The sequence below is a fragment of the Typopeltis vanoorti genome, chromosome 13, assembly GCF_054136105.1.
Source record: "Typopeltis vanoorti isolate ZY-2024b chromosome 13, IOZ_Tvanoo_1.0, whole genome shotgun sequence".
Classification (NCBI taxonomy): domain Eukaryota; kingdom Metazoa; phylum Arthropoda; class Arachnida; order Uropygi; family Thelyphonidae; genus Typopeltis; species Typopeltis vanoorti.
The window spans coordinates 26,867,138-26,890,563 of NC_143561.1; the positions used below are offsets into that span (position 1 = coordinate 26,867,138).

Sequence of the window (23,426 nt, forward strand, 5' to 3'; positions counted from 1 at the left end):
CATTAATCTGTGCTACTTATTTATTAGTTTCCACATTCATATTCCCAATAAAGCTCCTTTAAACATCATTTCAAAGATCATAGAATAACTTGAAATCTGACAGGGACGCGCGAAAGATGAAAAACTGGACATTTATTTTGCATGCGATTCGCTAAAATGTTTTTAAGAGTTGCACAACTCAACATAAACCTGGCTTTTCATCTGTAACTTCCGCACAGCGATGACAGCAGGTGACGCTGTAGTAACTCACTCATCACGCATCCAAATTTATTGTTGCGTGAAATCTATTTGAATTATTGCTACCGTCGCAGGATAGCTACCTGTTAGATAGAAAATAGGACCCACCACCATTAGCTCCATCGAGAAGTTTCAGATTTATTACACACCGTGTTAAGGGTGCCGGAGAGAAATGGGACTTTGGATAGGTCAACTGGTCTGCAAAGGAAATGGGTGAACTTTTGTCGCTTTCTTCGGCCAAGTCTCGTCCTTCCTCGCTTGTTGATGGCGATATACCACTTACGTCTTCTGAGAGAATATTTGTTGGAAGAATAGGTGTAGTAAAAGTCTTTCAGTTCATTCTGTCGGAAAACACATTGGCTCTGTCGCTTTTTCTGGAAAAAACAAAATGAACACGTTTTCAGTGACTATGGGAGAATGTACGTCGTTTCACACACACACACACACACACACACACACACACACACACACACACACACACACACACACACACACACACACACACACACACACACACACACACACACACACACACACATCGTGTGTGTGTGTGTATATATATATATATATATTAACACAAAATACACTGTATTATTATTATCTAAAATTACACAGGCCTGCGATGGAAAAGTTATAGAAGTAATAGTTGATTCTTATAGATTTTTAGGTGCTGAGTTCAGAAAAAAATAGTAAAAAAAATTCCATCACCCACCAATTTTACCCAATTTCTAATTTTATCGTTTTTATTAGTAGTATTTGGATATAAATTCAGCGCACTGGTATTTATTTTCATTCTTTATTTACAGCTAACTAGTTGTATAAGTGCTTTTTGAAGTGCCTTTTTTATGGTAAATAAAGAAATTTCCACGAAACTTCTCATTCTTAAGATAGGAGAGAGAGGGAGAAATGCAGATAAAAGTGCAGGTGACTACTCCGAATCTGATTCTCCGAGATAACGGATGACTTTCCTGTTGTCACAGACGCTTACATTTTCTTGTGGGATTCTTTAGTTGAATTTTAGTCGTTGACTACTAAGGTCATCATATTTCTGAAAGGTAGCATATTTCCTAAGTTAGTGTGAAGATTTAATTTAATGTGTTTGCGGTTTTTTTTTTTTTTTGTTTTTACGTAGTGTCGAGTAATAGTGTTGATGTTATTCGTTAAAATTCGTTTAACTGTGTTTTAAGTGGTGTTTATAATGGTTTCAAGAGGTTGCAAAAATTCACCTAACAAAGAGGATACACTAAATATCCATGCTTTTTTGTGCCAGTGGGACAGCCGAGATCGAGAGCAACATTGGATCAAGAACGAATGGCCAAAAAGAGTCACATGAGAATCTGGAAATAAAAATGTGTTACACGAAACTTTGGTTGCTCGGGAAAAAATCCTTTTACCCCCGCTTCACATAAAGCTGGGATGATGAAGCAATTTGTCAAGGCTTTGTCAAAAGGAGAGTGTTTTAAATACATCTGTGCAAAATTTCCTGGATTATCTACAGCAAAATTGAAAGAAGGTATTTTTATCGATCCGGACATCAGGAAACTCATGAAGGATAAACTGTTTGAAGAAAAAAATGGCAACTGTTGAAAAAGAAGCGTGGAAAGCTTTGAAAGAGGTGCTGACCAAATTTTTGGGAAATCATAAGGACCCCAACTATAAAATTATTGTGGAAGACATGCTACAGAAATTCAAGGATTTGGGATGCTCCATGAGCTTAAAAGTGACTTTCTCAACTCTCATTTAGCCTACTTTTCTGAGAATCTTGGAACTGTCGGCGAAGAGCAAGGAGAGCGATTCCCCCAAGACATCAAGGAGATGGAAAGAGGGTATCAGGGCAGAAAAAAGTTCAAAAAAGAAGCTTTGAAGGGAAAAGAAAAAGACACCACAACGAAATATAAACTATGCACTAAAGATTAATCTTTAATTACTTTAATTAAAATTTTTTTTCCAATACTTTTTTTCCAAAAATGTTTACGGAAAATTTTAAATATGTTATTTTACTTAATATAAGACGTTTTAAAGATATCTTACTGTAATATTGAGATCCATTTTTATGAAAAATTCTTACGTGATAGAGAAAAACGGAAGAGATATTTGAAATCAGCGGTCAAAAATAAATCAGAAACAGTTAATAGTTTCCAGACAACTTTTCATGACTCGAATTTTGCAGGCCTGTGTTATTATTAGAATATAAACATGGCTTCTTTCACTTTATTACAAGGAACTTCTTCAGGTGTTTAAACCATATAAAAATATATAATCAGGCAGACTTACAAACAGCAAAAGAACCCGATCTCCAGCAAAGAGGTTGTGGGTTGGAATCCCACTTTGGTCATGGATGTTGTAAAAGCCTGCTGTAGATGAGTATGATTGACCCTTTGAGTATATAAGGCTTATCTTGATTATAAATCAAGAAAGAAAAGAAAAAAAAACCATTGCCGGCCAGATTGGCCGAATGGTTAGCGTATATACTCCAACCAACAGGCTGTGGATTCGAATCCTGCCGTGGACAGGGATGTTGACCGCATTTAGGTGGGAATGAATTTCATCGCCCTGTGTGAGACCACACCTTGCATATAGGAAATCCGAAGAGGCTTCAATGAGTTCCATGTTTAGTCTCTAGAGCAGGGTGTCTGTATTATGAAAAAAAATATATAAATACAAATAAATAAAAGTAGAAAAAATCTATTGACCTATCCCCAGTACTAATGTACTATGGGTTTACAACCTTTCGTAGGCGGACCCCCCCCCCCACCAAAACAAAAACGATCTCAGTGAACACGGTAGTGTGTAGGATTCTAGTTTCTGATGATTCAAACAGTAGCGTGCATTATTTCTGTTGTTGCCCGCACTTCTTCTTCTGTTTGAGTAATAGATGGATCATAGATTGCAAGTATTTAGATAAATTCATGCTAGGATTGTCGTAGCAACGGCGGTGTAAGATTTCTAATTCATTCCAAAGAAGTTGGCATACTTTCTTCTAGGGTATTACGTGAAATGCAGAAAGAAAACACATCGAAGAAGATGTCAGAGGCAGAGAGTATCAGAAATGTGAAGCCACAGTACATATATATACGTTTTTTTTTTTTCAATTCATTACTCAACTTGTAAAACCTCTGTAGCTTAGATGGAAGAATAATGGCCTTCGACTAGAAAATACTTGGATTCGATTGTCGTCATGTGGGTGGATCTTACACAGAGATAGTAGATTTTTTTACTTCCTGGAAACTCGAGTTTTTCAATCCGCATGCAGACAAATAGATCAGAAACATACCAGATAAAATGCTATTCGTGGCTGTAAAATGTGGGATACTGACGTAATGTGTACGTGAAGAATCAAAAAGTAAATGGTGAGTTGGGTGGGGTGACCTCCCTTGAAGGTGTCACAAATAATAATAATAATAATAATAATATAACATTCAAGATGCTATCGTATTTGTTGTGCGATTCGGATAATATTAAATGATATAACTTTGCTTGAAAAAAGTGTGACGTATTTGTAACACGGGAAAGATCCCACTTAAAAAGGGGGGGGGAAATGAATTTTTTTATATATGGTTTCTACCTTTAAAATTTTCATAGACATGTATTTCTGCTTATATAATATCAACAAGATCATTGGCATCACTGACGGTTTTTCATCCGAGTATCCCACAATTGAGTGCGAGGTAATGTTGAAAAAAAAAATAAAATAAAATGACTATTATAAATAAATTTATATTTCTTAAATAAATACTTTTCGATATATATTATTATTTTATTTTATAATAACATCTCTAGGTGTGACAGTTCGACGCATTTGAAATTAAGGCGAAATCCAGATAGTTTTCATTTGCTGCCGTCTCCAGTACGTGAAATATTCATGTTACGTCTTCTGGGAGATAACAGGTAAGGCAAAACAAAGTTAATATGTACGAAATACAACTTATTATTATTATTATTATTATTATTATTATTATTATTATTATTATTATTATTAATGAAGATATACATGTTTTGTACATTTTAATTTATGACATACTGTTAATTGGAATGTGGGAGTATTTGACACTGCCTTAGATTCCTCATTTGTAATTCAGCGTATGTAGAAGGGAACGTAATAGTGGAGTAGGCGCATCGGTTGGTGGTAATTAGAGAGAAGTGATAGTTCCTTTTGTGTGGGTTCTTCAGCGCAATGTGATGAAGGACGTCTTGTCATCGTGAGAATTACCACTAACGAGGTTATACACCAGCCCAAATCATTGCAATACAGAGAGGAAAGAGGGAGAAAAATCCATCTGAAGACAGTTCGTATTCTTTAAATTTATTTATCGCAGTGAAAATAACAGAACAAATTACTATCATAACAGGTCGAAGCCGAATTTCATAACATGTCAGCTGATTATAGTGGAATAGCGTAAAATTCACATTTGTAAATAATTAAATATCAGATTAATACTGTTTTAATTTGTATATTTTAATCGTTTCAAGATGAAGATTAATTTAAACAATTAATATTTCAAATTAAAATATAAAAAGAAAAAATGTTGCAAGACACAATTAAGAAAATAACTGGATCTTGTAGCTTTTTTACTCCCTTTATTTCTTTTGAAGCTAAATCTACTAATGTAAAACGTGTCACATTCAGCCGTAGTTGGAACTCGGTATGTGCATAACTCCTTTATTTAAAAATATTTTATTTGGAATAGAAATAATATTTATTATTCAGAGAGAATGAAGAATTTTACTATATATGAATCCCGCTCACCAAAGCTTCTAAATTTATCGAACATCAATATGTTGTTGGACTGGTATCAACGGAAGTCCTGCTCTACATAGAATTTATAACATACGTAGAACGTTTTTCAAACCACTTCAGATCCCCATCTCCAGTAGGCAGGGTGGTGGTCTCACTTAGTCGGCAATATTGGTTTAATTCATTGAATTAATTGAATTAATGTAATATGATGGATTATATATAATGGATTATTATAATCCATCATAGTACATTGATTATAATAATAATTCTGTCATTGATACAAGAGTATCAATCACAGAATCATTATTACAAATGAAGATATTAAGAAGAAATTTTGCATTGTTAGCTTTCAGGAATGTGGGAGTAGATCTAATCTCAGCTGGTATGGTCACTTAAACAGAATGGGAGAGAAAAGATTAGAAAAACAGGTGTTTAATGCTAGGAATAAGATTCAGAGGAAGACTAAAGTTTAGGTGGGTTGATGCAGTTGTAGTACTATCGTAGTATAGTACTCCGTATGCTCTTGAGGGTGCATATCAAGAATTTGATCATGATGATGATGATTTTAATTTGGGTGCTGCCATGTGGTATTTTTATTCATATAATCGAAAGATATAGCCAAAAATTTAAGAGCCGAATTTCGTGTTTTGAAGGAATGAAACTTATCAAAAATAAATAAATAAAAAGTGGCACTGTAAGGGATAATGCTGCTAGAAGTGGCTCCGAATGGATGGAAGCATTTATCGTGCTTGCTCACAAGTTAAATTGAACAGTTCCAGGTAGTATTAAGATAAATTAAATATGGTCAAAATAAAGAAAATCAATAGCGGAGTCGATTTTAACAAATTTAAATCTTAGCAATTTAAGCTTATGAGTAATGAAAGAAGTAAAATTAAAGAAAAGATGTTGTTACTAGACTTAAATGCACTTATGTAATTCTGGCTAGATTTAATGAGTTGAAAGAGGCACTCATTTTGGCACTAGTTCGTACTTAACTTGAAATCATGACGACACCCGATAGTCCGTGCTCAGGAAGGCGCCTTATTACAACTACCTGGTGAAGTAAATGTTGAAATTAGCTCAGAGCAAACTGCATATGCGTATAAAAATAATTCTGTTGGTAGAAAGATTAATGAAGATTCGTGTCAATGCTGAATATGACAACAATTCTTCTTGCTGCAAGGACGAATATATACTGACGTCAGTTATAAATTTCATACAGTATCCTAATTGGTTCTTGAAATAAAGATTTACTGATTCCTCTTTTCTCTCTCTATATTCAAGATACCAAGTAATTTTATATAAACTTGGTTTTTTTTAATGCTATTTCCCAAATGAGCAAACAGACAAGTAAGTCAAGTTTGCGCCTGCACGTAATGCAACTCTGGGGCAACTCATGGTAGCGCCACTCTAGGCAACTCGTGGAAAAGGTGGATTAAGCTCTGATCACTTTCCTTAGTATTTTTCCCTTAATGTAAAGCACATCCCCTTGCGGAGATGTATGATGCTATGCATTAAAGGCAATGGTCACTATCTATACCGGTTTCGACCTTTATTGAGGTGTCTCGTCAGTGAGAGCCAGACCTGACAATGCTAAGGTTGAAGTAATGCAGAGCTTATATGAATTTTACCTAAACAAGTTGCCACAAGGTGCTTTGACCTTATTAAATAAAATCTCAGGATGAGAGATAGATGTAGAAAGTTTTTTAAGGTATCTTGAATACATAATATACCCAAGTTAAAAAACTTTCTACATCTATCTCTCATCCTGAGATTTTATTTAATAAGGATTTTATTTAATTCAAAGCACCTTGTGGCAACTTGTTTAGGTAAAATTCATATGAGCTCTGCATTACTTCAACCTTAGCATTGTCAGGTCTGGCTCTCACTTGACGAGACACCTCAATAAAGGTCGAAACCAGTATGGATAGTGACCATTGCCTTTAATGCATAGCATCATACATCTCCGTAAGGGGATGTGCTTTACATTAAGGGAAAAATACTAAGGAAAATGATCAGAGCTTAATCCGCCTTTACCACTAGTTGCCTCAGAGTTTCATTACGTGCAGGCGCAAACTTGACTTACTTGTCTGTTTGCTCACTTGGGAAATAGGATTAAAAAAATCAAGTTTATATAAAATTAACTTGTACATATATATATGGAGAGAGAGAGAGAGAGAGAGAGAGAAGAAAGTTGAGACGTTAGACGAGCAGCACTGAATTATGTACCGTAAATCCTTGTTAACAGTGTCCGAGCTCAAGATCCAAAAACATTTAATATTGTTAATATCCACAAGATGGCAGCACATGGTACAGGGAAAATAACCAAATGTATGTATCTCTTTTGAAATACATTATAAGCAAGCATTGCAATGATTTATAGATATATAGAAGTAAGAACTCAAAGAAAACGGATGAAATTGAAATGAATTCAACTTTGGAAAACTCATTATAGAAAGAATTTATTTCTTATTTTATTAAATCAGAGACACTGTCATTATCTTAACCTATTACAAAAGCATCAAAATAATTTCGTTATTAACCCTGTCTACATGAAGATTTATCAATCAGAACAGTGGTAATTCTGACTGATAAACCTAGGGAAATTCGAGTACTGATTAACGCCTACAGATAATGACATTCTTATAAATTGATGGACGATTTTAATTGGATAGATTGGGGGGGGGGGGACGTAATTAAAAAATTCCTGTTTTCAGGGGAGAAATTGCCTGGAATTTGCGTAGGCAGGAGTTATGCTATTCACGGGTAAAACAACAATTTGGAATCAGAGCTGTAAATATTAATTAGAAGTAATATTATAGCAAATAGAATACTTCACTTTAATCATGTTCGCTGCATTTTAAAGACCATGGTCAGTGATCTAATTTGTCTGGAAATTTATTTGGTATGTATTTTCTATTTTCTGCAACGTAAAACATATGTGCTTGTTACATGTTTTTTTTTTTTTTTTTTTACTTACTCTTAATAGACTACACCTCCATAATTTCGTAGGTAGTCCAATTAATTTAAGACACCTACAAAGTTTTTGGTTCCAAATTTGGGTCAGACAAGATCAAAAGGTACCACTAATTCTATATTTATTGCATGAACACTAACAGAAAACAGTACAAAGTCCGAATTAAGTTAATGTCAAATATATATATAATTTTTTTTTTCTCTCGGAAAACAGATGAACTGGGCAGAGAACAGATTCAATTTAGCGTCATCTAAACACCAAACCAATTATAACTGGTAATGACGGCGCAATTCAGGACTAATATTTTTCGGCAATTTTTTTTTTTTCCCCTTCTACATACCAGAAATTTACCCATTGGATTTTAAAAAATTTGATTTTTTTTTCTTCATTAGTGTTATTATGCGATAGATAATGAAACATTTCGTAAACATCCGTTATAGTTATGAATATTGAGTGCTGTGAGAAACTTGCCTAAATATCTGATATGTTGAACAAACTAGGAAAGAATTTTCAGACCATTTGAAGGTTTTGAAAACATTCCTGTTTCTCCATACGCGCTTGTTCTACTCATGCGACTTTCATATCTTGTCCATATGTTGAAATGGAGAAGGCGTTGTGAAATCCTTCTTACAATCTAAAGAATACTTCCAGCCAAATATTTACTGTCTTGTGCTATTTGGATGAGAACCAGACCCCCAACTATACGAGGTCATATTCATTGTAACATTATGCGACTTGACCAAATATCCCTGTATTCGCTTTCGAGATATTTCTATCGAACTACACTCGCACCTCCACGTTGAAAATGGCAATCAAATTAGAACTATTTTAGGATTGTATAGTTCTAATTAATTCTTATACTCAGTACCCAACTGTGAGAAGTGAAAAGAGAATGCCCTTGGATACAGGTGTCTAGCTGTGGGAAAAGAGAGAAGGATTAAATTAACAGGGAAAAAATACCCCTTCGCTTGGGAAATGCACTCCATCTTCTTGGAGCATGCATTTTCCAAGATAATTAAGCGTGCATTTCCCAAGAACGATCCTGAATATAGAATATTCAGGATCGTTCTTTCCAAAGATGCTAAAAACGTAAGTAGCTTCAAAGCATTTTGAAGATAACAAAGCGTTTATTTTAAAGCTTCTGTTTATTTTCTACAGCTTTTTAATAGATCCTATATCTATAAAAACATTTACGTTTTCTTTTGTGTATTCGATGTGCACAGTCAAAGAATTCATTTGAAAAAGAAATTATACTTACCGATCCATATGTTTTTCCCTTGTGGTTCATGCACAAGTAGTTACCGCTGGCCACGCCTTGTATAATTATTTTCCTCTTCATGGTTGTGGTGAATTTAAGTATTGCTGAAAGAAAATAAAGAGGATATTAAAACTTATTATCAAATTAATATTTACACTTAATATTTATATTATTTCCCGAATTATCCGATTAAAACCAAAATTCACTGATTTGACAAATTTTAGTAAAATTACATATACTTAATTTTAGTAATCTGTCCAACCAGAGATAAGCAATGATGCTTATGAACGGACAGGGGGAAAAATCTAATAAGTGCTCATGCATTTTGCAAAGTACGCCTAATAAAACATGGCTCGGACGTACGACTTCCTAAGAAATAGCTCCTTGGCTTATTACTCCTACAACCGCACAACCTAGAAACATCGAACGTGGAAAAAGCACTCCAGAGCTAAAGCCACTTGCCGATAAACGTACACAACTCCACGAACCGCAATTCGCTTCTCCGCCATAATAAATAGCTCCCGCCGTTGGTGTTCTATACATCACTCAAAGACAATAATCTCCTGGAAATCGAAGAGAAGTTATAACAAGAATATCCTTTGTATATTTACTCATTAAGATCCTGCATTCTTCACTGTTATTCATTTTGCAGTAAGATCTGAAACAGAATTAACTTTAAAAATGCGGTTTTCTAAAGCCCATGCATCAATGCATATATGGCATAGATCTACTCCAAAACACCATAATTACTAATATTCTTAATCAGAGGTTACGGGAATACGGTAGAAGAATGTGAATATGTTTTTAGACTTTATTTTTAATTCATATTTTAGTAAAATTATAAGACATTATATGAAAAATAATCGACTTCATTCAATAGTTATTTTTGTATATCATTCTCCTCATGAGAGGCCGCAAAACCTATTGAAATCAATGTAATGTGTGGACAGGGGTGAAGAGAAAAGTAATCTGTTGATATTATTTTTGAATAGTTGGAGGTTATACTCCTTGGGAAATATTTCATTAGGAAGGTTGTTCCACGGAATAGAGGCAAGTTGAATGAAATATGAGTGGGAGCAGCAGGTTTCGTGATCCAACAGAAAAAGGATGTTGGCATCTGTTGCTTGTGTTATTGTTGTTTTAACGGAAATGGCGAATTCCAGTTTTGCTGAATAATTTGTTATTAATGATTCCTTTAAAATGAACAGGAATATATAATATAGTTAACATAATGTAAACATTTATATTAATAAATTAATAAATAGGAATAAAAGTAAAGAAAGTGGAATTCGTTTTTGACGATATACCACTGTCACGTGGATAAAAGCATATGCAATTTACTATTGCTATGGAAACGGGAACTCACACATTTCTCTTTGCTAAGTAAACAAACAAAACATTCCTTATAGAGGCATGAAAATTTTAATATGATGATGTGCGTTCATAATAACCGTGTCTGTCTTCATTTGTGTCGCATGAAATTCTTTGAAATTATGCTTTATCAGAAGAGAGGGAATATACGGGTCCCCTGTCGTGCATACTGTAAATTTATTTAAGGGTTGAAACTATTTTTCATTCAATTTTATATAAACGTCAACGAACAATTAGCATCTTCAAAATTTTAGAAGACCCAGATTCCTTCCTTGGTTTCATCCCATCTCTTTTAGTCAGCCCTATTCTCCATATTTACTAATCAGTATAAAATGTCAGGAAAAAAATGTCCTCCGTACTTTCTTGTAAAAGTGTCATGCTATTTCATATGTGGTTCTGATTTCTGCTGCATGATGTTATTTTAATTTAAATTATTCCAACTTGTTCCTGTTGGACGGGGAGGGACAATATAATAATAAGATGAAAGAAATGTATTAAATCAGATTCCAGAATGTCTAATGTAATTTAGCTTTAAAAAAAAAAGTAGGTAGAATTGTTGATTTTCTTCTAGTAAACGCATTCGTAGTTCAGTCGGTTTGGACGATGCCCTTTGGTAGGAGAGAGAGAGACCTAGGTTCGAACCCCATCTCTAGGACGCGAAAATGTTATCAGAGCTTTTTTTAGTTGAAGGTGAATTAGCAGGGTCTCATACGGAAGCTTGATACGACAATGTTCAAGTAGAAGTAACACGATCCTTAAAAATCATTTTAAACTAAAATTATATCTCCCCTTAGACAGTGTCTTGTCCTCACGTGAATGATATTAAGTGGCGCGTAAAGTTATGTGTTAAACTGGAAGATCATCAACAGACGCTTATGAAACGATGGAAGACATACGATGGTGATACTCCAACAGCTGCAACAGTTTTCATTGATTTAAACGGGAAAAAAGGGTGACTGGAAAAGCTTTCTTAGGCGAGATCGTTAAAACTGGCATTAACGGTATTTTTAGATTCAGAAGACGCTGCTTATCACCAATTTCTTCAAGAAGGGACTAGTGACTGGCACGTGGTTCAGTGGCCTGTGTTGGAATATCAAATTCCATATAATCAAGGAGACCAGCGCTGTGAGAATAAAGGAACTGATTGCCTGTAGCACAAAACGTCATGTATATCCCTGCCACAACACAATTGATTCGAACCCACGGCTTATAGAAAGTGGATATCATCTAGACCACGGCTGGTCTAGATGATATCCACTAGACCAGCCGGATGTTTTTTGTTGGTTGCAAAAAAGAGACTTTCAAGAAGTATATTTTTAGCATCTTCTAGCTGCGTTTTTTTTAAATGAAATTAATTATGTTATATATAGCCAGCCACTTATCTGCAAAATATCAACACGCAACATAGTATCGATGGGGTGCATCGCAAATAAAAGACAACTCTTTCTAGGCGTTCTCCAAACACAGTTCGACTGCCATACTCAAACACTGTATAGTGCGATCGCCACATAGCGCCTATTTTTATTGTTCCAGAATTCAACATAGATGAGCAACATTTTATGAGTTGGGCATTCTTTTATGTGTATGTGGAGCCGCAGCTCTAAAATACGAGGGAGTCTGGAAAGTTCTGATGAACACCTAGAATAAAATGATATTAAAGCAACTAATGACTAATGTAACCACAAGAAAGAACATACTAGTAGCAGAGTTATGAGGGTAACTTATGTTCTTATAGTTATATCAGTTGCTTTAACATCGTTTTGTTGTAGATGTTTATCAGAACTTTCCATACCCATCCCCGCGTAAAAGCCAAGACCATGCAATCCCCTATGATGTCTTCTTCTTCATCCTCATCTCCCTTAAGACAGGTAAAGTCCTCTGATTAGAGGTTAGAGTGAATTAGTACAGATGGAACCGCACTCTGCTGCATCCCCCTGAGAGCAATTATTTATGCCTGTAGGTCTGTGCGTGTTCACGGGCTACTTTGCCTGTTTTGAGAGGTGAAAACCCTCCGCCGCCGTATGAGACCGGCTAACTTACTGTTTGATCGAAAAGACGTGATAAAGGTTCTTCACCTCATACACGGGATTCGAACCCGTGTCTTTCCAACCAAAGGACTCGTCTATACTAACTGAGCAACGGAGACTCTCCTATGATGCTACCTTGTGTTTAATGTATCACTCTTGGTCTTCCATCCTTTCAATAGAAATTTACTGATATGATATCCGATGTAAACTTCATCATGTAGTGTTATCAAGCATCCTGCACAGCCCTTGAAAATACATAGCAGGAATTTGATAATGATGATGTACGATAGTCACACCTCTTTGATGCTCCCTGTCATCCGGTCATGTATCCGGTGTTGTTTACTACATACTTCTATATCTGTTCCTTTTTCAGAACAGTGCCAAGTTAATAATTTGCTTATGAATTTTTAATCGATTAATATCAATAATGCCACTGTTTACCTCTTCATCCTTCTAGGATTTGAAATTGACCAAAAAACTCTGCAGTTCTCTGGATTTTCAACGTCCCATAAACGAGGGGGAGAAAATAACCTTTCTGAAATACATGTAATTACAGATGTAAACTATCTTAGTTGCACACACACACACACACACACACACACACACACACACACACACACACACACACACACACACACACACACACACACACACACACACACACACACACACACACACACGCACACACACACACTGCCCTTAATTTGCATCATTCATGAATCAAACCATCCTAAGTTGCACAACCACCTTAACTTTTATTATTATTATTATTATTATTATTATTATTATTATTATTATTATTATTCGTCTCTTTGGCAATGGTAAGAACTTATTACGAGGCTGTATTTTTTCAGATTATATCTTCGTCTGTTATATGGAAATGACAAACAACTTCTCGTCTGTTCGGCAGCCACGTACATATAGAGCTTAGGATGGAAAGCATTTATTTTGCTCTAGCTGTTATCTACCTGTATTATCTTCATTTCTGATTCTGCAATTTATTGCAGAATCAGAAATGAAGCAAAAAAAAAATCGTGTTGCTATACTCATGATTAACTTTGTTTAATATTAACTACAAATCAAAACAATCGAAATCTCAAGGTACTGAAGTGTGTCTGTTGGTCGACAGGGGGAAGCACATGTTCGAAAATTCTCTCTCTCTCTCTCTCTCTCTCACACACACACACACACACACACACACACACACACACACACACACACACACACACACACACACACACACACACAGGATTAAAATCCACAGCCGACAGTGATGATGAGAATGCCTATTTCAAATCCTTCCTTTTGTTTAAATAACACCCCGCCGGCTCGTAAAATCCAAAGGGTACGCATTAAGTATTATGATGTCCAATTGAAAGTGTAATCTGTTCTTGCGGGGTATTTTGTTGTGCCGCATAATCTACTCCTGGCGCGAAAATCTTTTCCGAGTTGCGGATTGTTCTTGACCTTAAGTCGGGAGTAATAGGTCACAAGCATTGATACTATCTAACCTGTGAGTTTCCGGGAATTACATGCACTATTTGTCTCCCTTTCTGAATACAAACCGTGAGGGATGAGCGAACGGTAAGTTCCCAAGCAGAGCACCTCGGGTCGAACAAATCCTACGATAGGGCTTCTATTGACTTCCCTACCATGAGCACGTGCTCTCTAAACTACGTGTAGCGGTTGTTGCCTTGAGGGACATTAAAACGCTCTATACACTACGGGCATTGTTAATACCCGTGTCACTGTTCAGCCTTGGAGGAGGTCACGCCAGTGTCGTTTTAACGCGGTAGGTCACAGAGGAAATTTCGTTCTTTTTTGTTAAAGGCACGACCGTTGACGGCACTTCACACAACTTAATCAGCCCATCATCAACTGACGATTTAAAATTCTACCACGCCGAAAAGCGTGAGTGCTAAACACGAGGGATGGAAAATGATCATTTTGTATAGTATGCAACGTTAGCAGAATATGAAAAAAAAAGCATATTTTCGTATGCGTTTGCTTTACCTAAATTAAAATTCTACTCAAATTCCTCAAAGTAAAATTGTAATGACTTAAAATTATTTTAAGTTCGTTTACTTCCAAATAGCGATTTTTAATTTCATACCTCTTGAGAGCAGCAATAAATTTCATAGTGAATAATAAAAATATGGCATAAAAATCAGACTAAAACTTTACTCATAGCTACTAACAAAACCTTTAGTTTTTGTTATGCTATGTTGCGTGTTCTGATAATGACGATGCCCTTCGGTGGAAAAGACTGGTTCGAATTCCATATAGGACGCGATGAATCGTTATAAAGGGCTCTTCAGCTAAAGGTAGATTAGTGATCTCATACGCAGATGGAAGGGTTTCCCCCCCCCCCTCCCATAAACTCTGGTTTTTCATCCCATAAAACAGGTAAATCAAACCAGAAGAATACACAATTAACAGACATTATACACTAATTTCATAACCTTAGTTACTTCGGCTATCACTCCAACCCAACAAATCATAGCAACGATGCCGTTTTGGTTGAAAATATCTCGTGTCGATTCTCATCGTAGTAAAAGAAGAATATTTATAAGGGTCATCATCATCATCATCATGCGTATCAAGGATTTAGGCCTAGCATAGAAGTCATCGTTGAATCGTTTAAGAGGACGTCCTGGTTTTCTTTTTCCTAATGGCTTGTACTTTAAGGTTTGTTTTGGTAATCTTTCTGTTTTCATTCTTTGAACGTGTTCCATCCATTTATGTTTATATTTTTTAATTTTTTTCTATTACTGGTTCTTGGTTTAATTCTTTCATAATTTCTTCGTTTCTTTTGTGATCAAATAGGGTATACTTTGCAGTTTTTCTCATAAACTTCATTTCTGCTGCTGTTAATCTTTGTTTGTCTTTTTGTTTTATTGTCCAGATTTCGCTTCCATACTGGTAGGACTAATGTATTGTATACATTTAGTCTGGTTTGTTTTTGAACTAGGTTTGGTTTAAATATAGAGTTAATTACACCTGTTATTTTTAAATATTTTGCAATTTTTACGTTTATATCTTTTTCATTGTCATATGTGATCATACATCCTAGGTAGTTAAATGAATTCACCTGTTCTAAGATCTTGTTATCTATTACTATTTTAGTTCTTACTGGATCTTGTCCTTTAAAGGCCATAGTTTTTGATTTTTCCGTTAATATTATCATACCATAATCTTTGGATATTTCATTTAGATCTAAAATAGCTTTCTGTAAGTTATCTTCAGAATTTGTAATTATTATTTGGTCGTCGGCAAAGAGGAGAGTGTGTAAGTTTACAGTAGGAGAAAGTTTAGTTCCTTGATGTAAATTTTTATTCCATTTTATTATTATTTCATTTAAGTAGATATTAAAAAGAGTTGCTGAGAGGGGACATCCCTGTCGTACCCCTTGTTTATCTCTCTCGTATATGATAGCTCGTGATTTAATCTTATTTGTATTTGATTATTTTCATATATACTTCTGATAACTTTTAGGATATTATTTGGTATTTATCTTTCTTTTAATATGTTAAATAATATGTTTCTTTTAACTTTGTCAAATGCTTTTTCAAAGTCAATAAATGCAATATGTGTTTCTAAATTATATTCTCTTCTTTTCTCTATTATTAATTTTAGGCAAAAGGTCGGATCTATACATGATCGTCCTTTTCTAAATCCATTCTGTACTTCTAGAATAAAGTTTTCGGAATATTTCATTAGTTTGTTATTTAAGATTCTGCTGTATATTTTGTAACATGAATTTAATATACTGATACCTCTATAGTTTTTAGGGTCATCTCTATTACCTTTCTTAAAGATAGGAATCACAATTGCTTTTTTCCATTCTATTGAGGGGAATACCAGTTGAGTAAATTTTATTTAAAAATAATAAGAGTCTTTCTTTGAATATTTATAAGGGTTTTTCAACTAAAGATGCGTTATCCTGATTCCGACAGGACGGGCAAGCTTTTCTTACTGGAATATCAGAGTTTTAATCCACAAAACATGTGAAAATGTCTAAGAACACTCGTAGTTGACAAACAGTACATTCGCTCTCCTCACAGCCTTATTTATTTCGACATAATCTAGATAACTACTCAATCAACTGCGGGTTGCAGGTTTTATTCGCTTTTAAGATTTCATTTCTGTCCCCCTTTCTTATCAGTGCCGGGGCATTACATCAACTCTTTGCATTTTTTCCCATCCATCCACATTAATCCTCTTTTATTCTGTCCTTCCATCGTCTACATCTTCTGTAGCGTCAGCATACCTTTCATTTCTAATTCCAGAAATGAAATTCAAATACTATAAGACCACTAAAGAGTTGACAGATCTGTTTGATTATGACGAGTATACACACGTCGTCTAATTTCTTTTTTCTAACTCCTTTTTTTTTTAATATTTAAATATTTTAAAATCATTTGACATATTTTAAAATAATGTTAATATATTCTAAATTTAGAATATTCTAAATAATAGCATTATAGTATAATAACTACTAGTATAACAATTAATAATATATCATTATTTAGAATATTATATTATTAGTTGTTATATTAGTAATTATGCTATTATTTAAATTATATAAAATAATTAAATATGAATATTATACCCTTTTTAATTGATTTTTCTGTGTAGAAACCGTTTCATAAACTCTTTTTACGCTTTTTTTTTCTGAGCCCATTTCTACTTCTTTTCCTTTTTTAAAAAATTCTTTTTGTTTTCCACAAGCTACTACTGATTTTTTTCAATTAATAGTTTCTTAAATTTCTTCTCCTCTTTGTTTCCATCGTATTTCTTTCACGTTCAAGTTCAGCATTTGAAGTTCAATTTCTGTCATGAGTTTAATACCATTCTATTCTTTTTGGATTCTGCAATTGACATATTTTTATTGAAAGTTATCTGAAAATTATTTATATATATAAATCTGCTATTGTTTCTTTTGATTCGTTCCAACTATATAATTTGGAGGCATTATATTTTTTAAAAACTTTCCAATGAACAGTTGAAAGATTTTCGTTTCAAAGAACGTCTAGGACGTGAAGAACCTTTCGAAGGGCTTTGCAGCTAAAATTGTGTTAGCCAATCTCATACGGCATTGCAGGATTTTTTCCTCTATTAAACACAGGCTTTTCTTCCCGAAAAAACAAGCAAACTGGTTAGAAGAACATATGCATTTAATAGAACATAATGCATTGGTGTCATTAACCGTGTTTATTTCGACCGTAATTTAAAAAAAAAAAAAGAAGAATAAGAAGACAAAAAAAAAAAAGCTAACTGAATCCTGTGAACAAAGAGGAGTGCGTGACGTTTACAGAGATCGAGCAATTTCAGTTGATGTGCATGCGCTACAGTATTGTTAAAAAGTCACTCACTATAATAAAAAAAAAAGTAATATAGAATGAATATTTATTCCTGCATCTTGCTCACTGATTAAAATAACGCCTTTCACTCTTATTTCCGAAATGCAATTAAATAAACGGCGATGTCACTGAGCAAAATATAAAAAATCATATGAAAATGTTTACTTATAATTGATAATTAAAACATTTAATACGAGCCGAGCACCCTATCATTATAACATATTTTTGCTTTTAACATGTTAGAAACGATACAAACACAAATGGAAATGATCCTAGATAACTGTGCACTTCATGATAATTTTTCCATACAATGACGTCATTCATTATTAGCATAGAAATCAAGATTCGACTCAAATGACTATACTTAGTCAAGATACCAAATTTTAATAAAACGCAAGCTTAGGTGCCATTAAAAAAAAAAAAAAAAGAGTACGGACGAAACGCTTAACCGTGGTGTCAAATTGAGGGCGTTTCATCTAACCTAAATTTATATAAAAGTTAGATTGAATAGTCTATTCTGAACTAAGAATCGAATTTGGTGGAAAATAATCAGAACACTCCAATTGAAAGCTCACACGTCGAGCTTTCTTCATGACGCTTTCAGCTTCAAATCAGCAGGTTGGTGGTCTCACACCGGCTGACGAAAATCATCGATCATCTAAAGACTCACAAACATCCACGGATTCGAACCCACGATCTGTTGATTGAATTGCGGAAGTATTATCCATTCGGCTGACTAGGCCGTCAACTGAAATGGATATTTCCCTTATTACGAAACCGTAATCCGGTTATTCGAAACAAAAACTGATGCTTCGTGTTTACATTAAATATGATTACAAGTCCTTTCTCCAACCATCTAGCTGCGGGATCGAATCTCGCCATGGGCATGAATGTTTGCGATTTTCCTTAGGTGGGAGGTGAATATCACCGCTAGGTGTAAGACTACCATACCTCTTACTGGAGGCGTGAAGTGGCTTGGAAAAATTCCATATTTGGTGGCTAGAGTAGGGTTTCCGGATTATGTAAAAAATGAGTAAAAACACAAAAAAAATATAAAAATTAATAAAAACCTGGAGGTGGGGGGAAGAATCCCTAGCTCACCTATGGTACTAATGTATTATAGGTTTACAACTTTCGTAGATGAGCGTCACATAAAAAAAGAAATAATCATTAAATTAATAATAATTATTAGTGGCATTCAATGTTGCTATAACATGACGATTTTATTCGTGAAAATTGATTTTTTTTAAAACAAAGAGTCCCATTTTGATAATTTTTTTTTCTTTCCAAGCCTAGTGAAGTTTCGATTAAAAGAAAAAAAAAACTTAGAGGGATGCTATGAAAAATAGACTTGTGACGTGGATTGGAGAATGATTATCTGAAAGGATGACATTGACTAGTGGGGTAATATAGGGTTCTGTGTTTGGACCATCTCTGTTTAATTTATAAATTAATGACGTTTGAGATAGTCTGGAGTGAAACATTCAGTTATATGTGAATAATACAAAGTTAGATCGGGTGATTAAGGACATATCTGACAGAGAATCCATGCTGGCCGACCTGAGGAAACTGATGCTGGATAAATATTAATAACCGTCACTGTAATGTTGCCAAGTTCAATATGCATTTTAGAATGAAGACATTGCAGACTGAATATTATATTGATGGGAATTTGCAGCAAGTGGTTGAAGCCGGAGACCTAGGAGTGATGATGGACATCGAGTTAAACTTCAGAGGCCACATTGATAAGACGGTTAAGACATCACGTTGGATAATTGCACTGTTGAAAACTACACTAACTTGTAGGAATAAGGAAGTTATTCTTCCGCTTTACAAAGCCTTGAGAAGACTGCATCTGGACTATTACCGTGCTCAGATGTGGTCATCCAAATTCCATGGAGATGAAGAAACAGAAAAATCCAGCGCTAGCTATCTGGCCTGTGGAACTTTGCTTATAGAAAGACTGAATTATTCTTACATACTTCAATCAAGTAGGGGAAATCTTACAGTATAGATACAGGGAAAATTTTGCAGCTCAATCATCTCTGGAAGCTACTTAGGGATGTGGGCAGTAACCATGTGAGGTCCATGTTCTTTTTCATGGCGTGTGGTGAGTGAATGCAATAAGCTGCCAATAGCCAATGGTTTGTTTGTTTGAATGTGTTTTCAGTGTTTTCAAAAAGAGGTATGATAAGTACCAAGGCATATTATATGGGCTCCTACGGGTGTCCATATAATAATAATAATGCTGATGATGAAAATGGTGATTTTTATATATAAAATAATGGAGTACTAATTTTAATACTACTTTCATTATTATTATACAGAGATTCATACCAGTTGAAGAATATAATTTTACAAAAAAAAAAAAAAAAAAAAATTCTATAAACACGTCAATATTTTATGACTCGTGAATCCCGAAAGTTTTACTTGGACTTGTTTGTCATATGTACAACCTGGTAGTTATGAAACTGTAAATTTGATCTCCAGATTTTATTTGTTTTTGTTTAATTCCTGTTTGTTTGTTGAAGGGACATTTTTCTATAAGTTGCTAGAAGCAACCAGAAAAGACTTTTGATAACAACAATTAGCGAATCATGTTTAAAAAAAAAAAAAAAAAATATGCGTTTAGTGTTAGCTTCGAAATGTAGTTATCAGCTTATAGGTTGTCGGTTGCTACAGATTACTACGTCCCCCCCCCCTAAAAAGGTATTAGAATATGTGCTATTATATTCTGTATTAGTCAGGAAACGATTAAATTTTCTTAAAACCAGAACTTTGAAGAAAAAAAAAAAAAAAAAACTTCACAAAGTAATTAGTTTATTATTTTATTTTTTTGTTAAGTCAAACTTCGTAATGCACATTAAAACATGGTATTCTCTGAAACGTTAGTTCGATGTTGCTCAATGCAGTGACTTCGTCATATCCCACTCCGATCATGCCTCTTCTAAGATGGATGGCATATTGATACTAAGCGTATTACTGAAAGTCATTTGTTCAATGTTGAAAATTATCAGTCATCACTATTAGAATTCGTAGTTTTTTATTCAGCGATGCTTGAATTTTGCAGTAGTACTATAAGCTACTATTATAAACATCTCTACAGATTTTGGTCTCTTGAGACTTGCATATAGAGACATTGTTTAGTGAACTTTGAGACCCGATTCCAGATTCCCGATTTACTCAAGAACAATGAACAAGTAAAGGCCCATGATTATTTAACTTGTCTGAAAATAAACTACAATGCTTTTGTGCACTAAAATACTTCAGGTTTAAAACGAAACAGCCATCAGCTGTATCCATTAGATCCTTTGTAGTGAATGGCGTCAAGTCGAAAGTCAAAAAGCCTTGAAACCATCTCTGTAATGCAGATAACATTTTAATAATTTGTTCTCACTGTACATCTGATCTGGCAACACTCACGAGCTACATAAATTCTATTCACCCTCACATAAAACTGTCAAGTAAAATTGATAAACACAGTCTCCCGTTCTAAGATTTAAAAATAGACGAAGACCACACAACGGCCTAAAGAAAAACGAAGCCAGGACGTCACATTCCTTTCAATCTGAATCTCAGTCATTGCTTCTTTTCGACACTTTGATAGTAGTGTCGTCAACAGTCGCATCGACAAGCGGCTGGCGATCAAAAGAAACTTCTTCTCCCAAGTTTCTTCATACTATTTGAATTTATTCCGTTGCAGTTATGTTACCAAGAAATTTGCATATGCAGTGACTGATTATTGTTATAAATGTCACCATTTCAACTTTGACTTTTGTATATTAATAATATTATAATGAAGTATTGTTAGGGGAAACAGTATCGCATTTATTGTGCGTTTTTTTTTTTTTTTTTTTTTGGCGAATCTCTGTTATCGTAACTTAGCAATCCCTGTTATCGTACCCCCCCCCCATAAATATACAGAGACGTTTAAAATTTTGTTAAAATCTATAAACACTTCTGTTTCAAGTATACGGGGATGAAAATGAGGTTTAGACTAGCAGAAAACGAAACAGTTTAATCTATTAACATACAAAGACGTCTGTGATTGCATCAAAATTGATTTTGACGTATCGCAGACGTTGCGAAGTTCGCGTCAATTTCAAACAAATTTAGAGCCAACTTTAAAAATAATTTATATGTCAAAGGGTTAAACAACACAATTGTTTGAAAACGTCTTTTCAAGCCCCGTCTATTAATGAAAATATGACAACTTTATTGCTGTGAACAGAATCTTGAGCCTACAACATACAAAAATAAATGCAAGAATGGCTAACATGGAAGCGCAGCTATTCATATGGAAGAATGTGAATCATTGATCATTCGTAACCTTTAAAATAGTTAAAGATTAATGTGTTTGTGTATGTAGATTTGTTAATATAGATGATAGATTAGATAATATAAACCATAATGAGATCATCTACTATGTATCATCATCATGGTAAAAGTCATAAAACATGGAATACTTGATTATATTACATGACATTTTTTTCTGTTTTACTACCTTGGTTTCATTGGGTTCTAAATTGATTGTTTGGTGTATTTATATTCCTCTTAGTTCGTAAGATTTCAAAATCCTTCCTCCGAATGCGATCGATACAGCCGCAGTATTTCTAGTATCTGAACTGTATATTGGTTTCCCAGAATGTCCTGCTCAAAGCATTCACACTTCGTCATTAATATCAAACAACCTGAAAAGTCATTTGCCGCTAAATGTATATTAGACCATGATTGTTTATTATTAGTTGTGAAAATATTTATAAGGAATGCTAATAGAAATTAAAAGCATGGCTCACTTATGAGATCAGAATGATAAAAATAAAACGTGTCAGAACATAAGAACATTCTATTGAACTTTTATAAAAGGAAAGATGTGGCATGGTGCATATTGAGAGCATTCTATTAAATAATTATAAAAAATATATATAAAGTATAACTTATATAATATACAAATATATAATTGAATAATATATATCACAACCACCGAATACATAATATCATATACAATTGCATAAAGAATATCACATGAATATTTATCGAACATCATAAATTTAGATTGGGAGAAAGTAACATAACTCTTATTTTATTATTATCCAGTCAAACAAACGCAACGCAAAGGCATATTCACGACAGGTCAGATAGTTCAAAATAATATGCTTAAATATGCAATTTGAAAGGCAATAAAAATGATCTTGACATAGTTTCCCACTTGCTATAAATTTGTCTTATCTTCCAATACCTAACAAACAAACTGCGTGCAGTTTAATGTAAAATCGCTTTTTGTGCCATGCCAAGAATAGTACTTACCGTATTTGTTGTGATCTTCCCTCGTGCCATTCACAACGCCGTCCGCGTGGATTTGCAAATTGTATCCCGTTCGACAGTATAATTGTCCTAGTTGCCCTAGCTGAGATGTGTACGCATGATCTTGTGCCGGAGTCACTTGTTTTATCAT

General features: G+C 34.2%; 1 protein-coding gene across 1 annotated transcript; it reads right to left on the minus strand.

Moving 5' to 3' along the window:
- LOC150100004 (fibroblast growth factor 9-like) lies at positions 1–23,426 on the minus strand. Its single transcript, XM_090403189.1, has 3 exons — positions 23,279–23,426; positions 9,211–9,314; positions 1–611 (listed from the first exon to the last, which is right to left on the minus strand). The coding sequence occupies exons 1-3, from the start codon at positions 23,424–23,426 to the stop codon at positions 351–353; spliced, it is 513 nt and encodes a 170-aa protein (XP_090259315.1). The 3' UTR covers positions 1–350.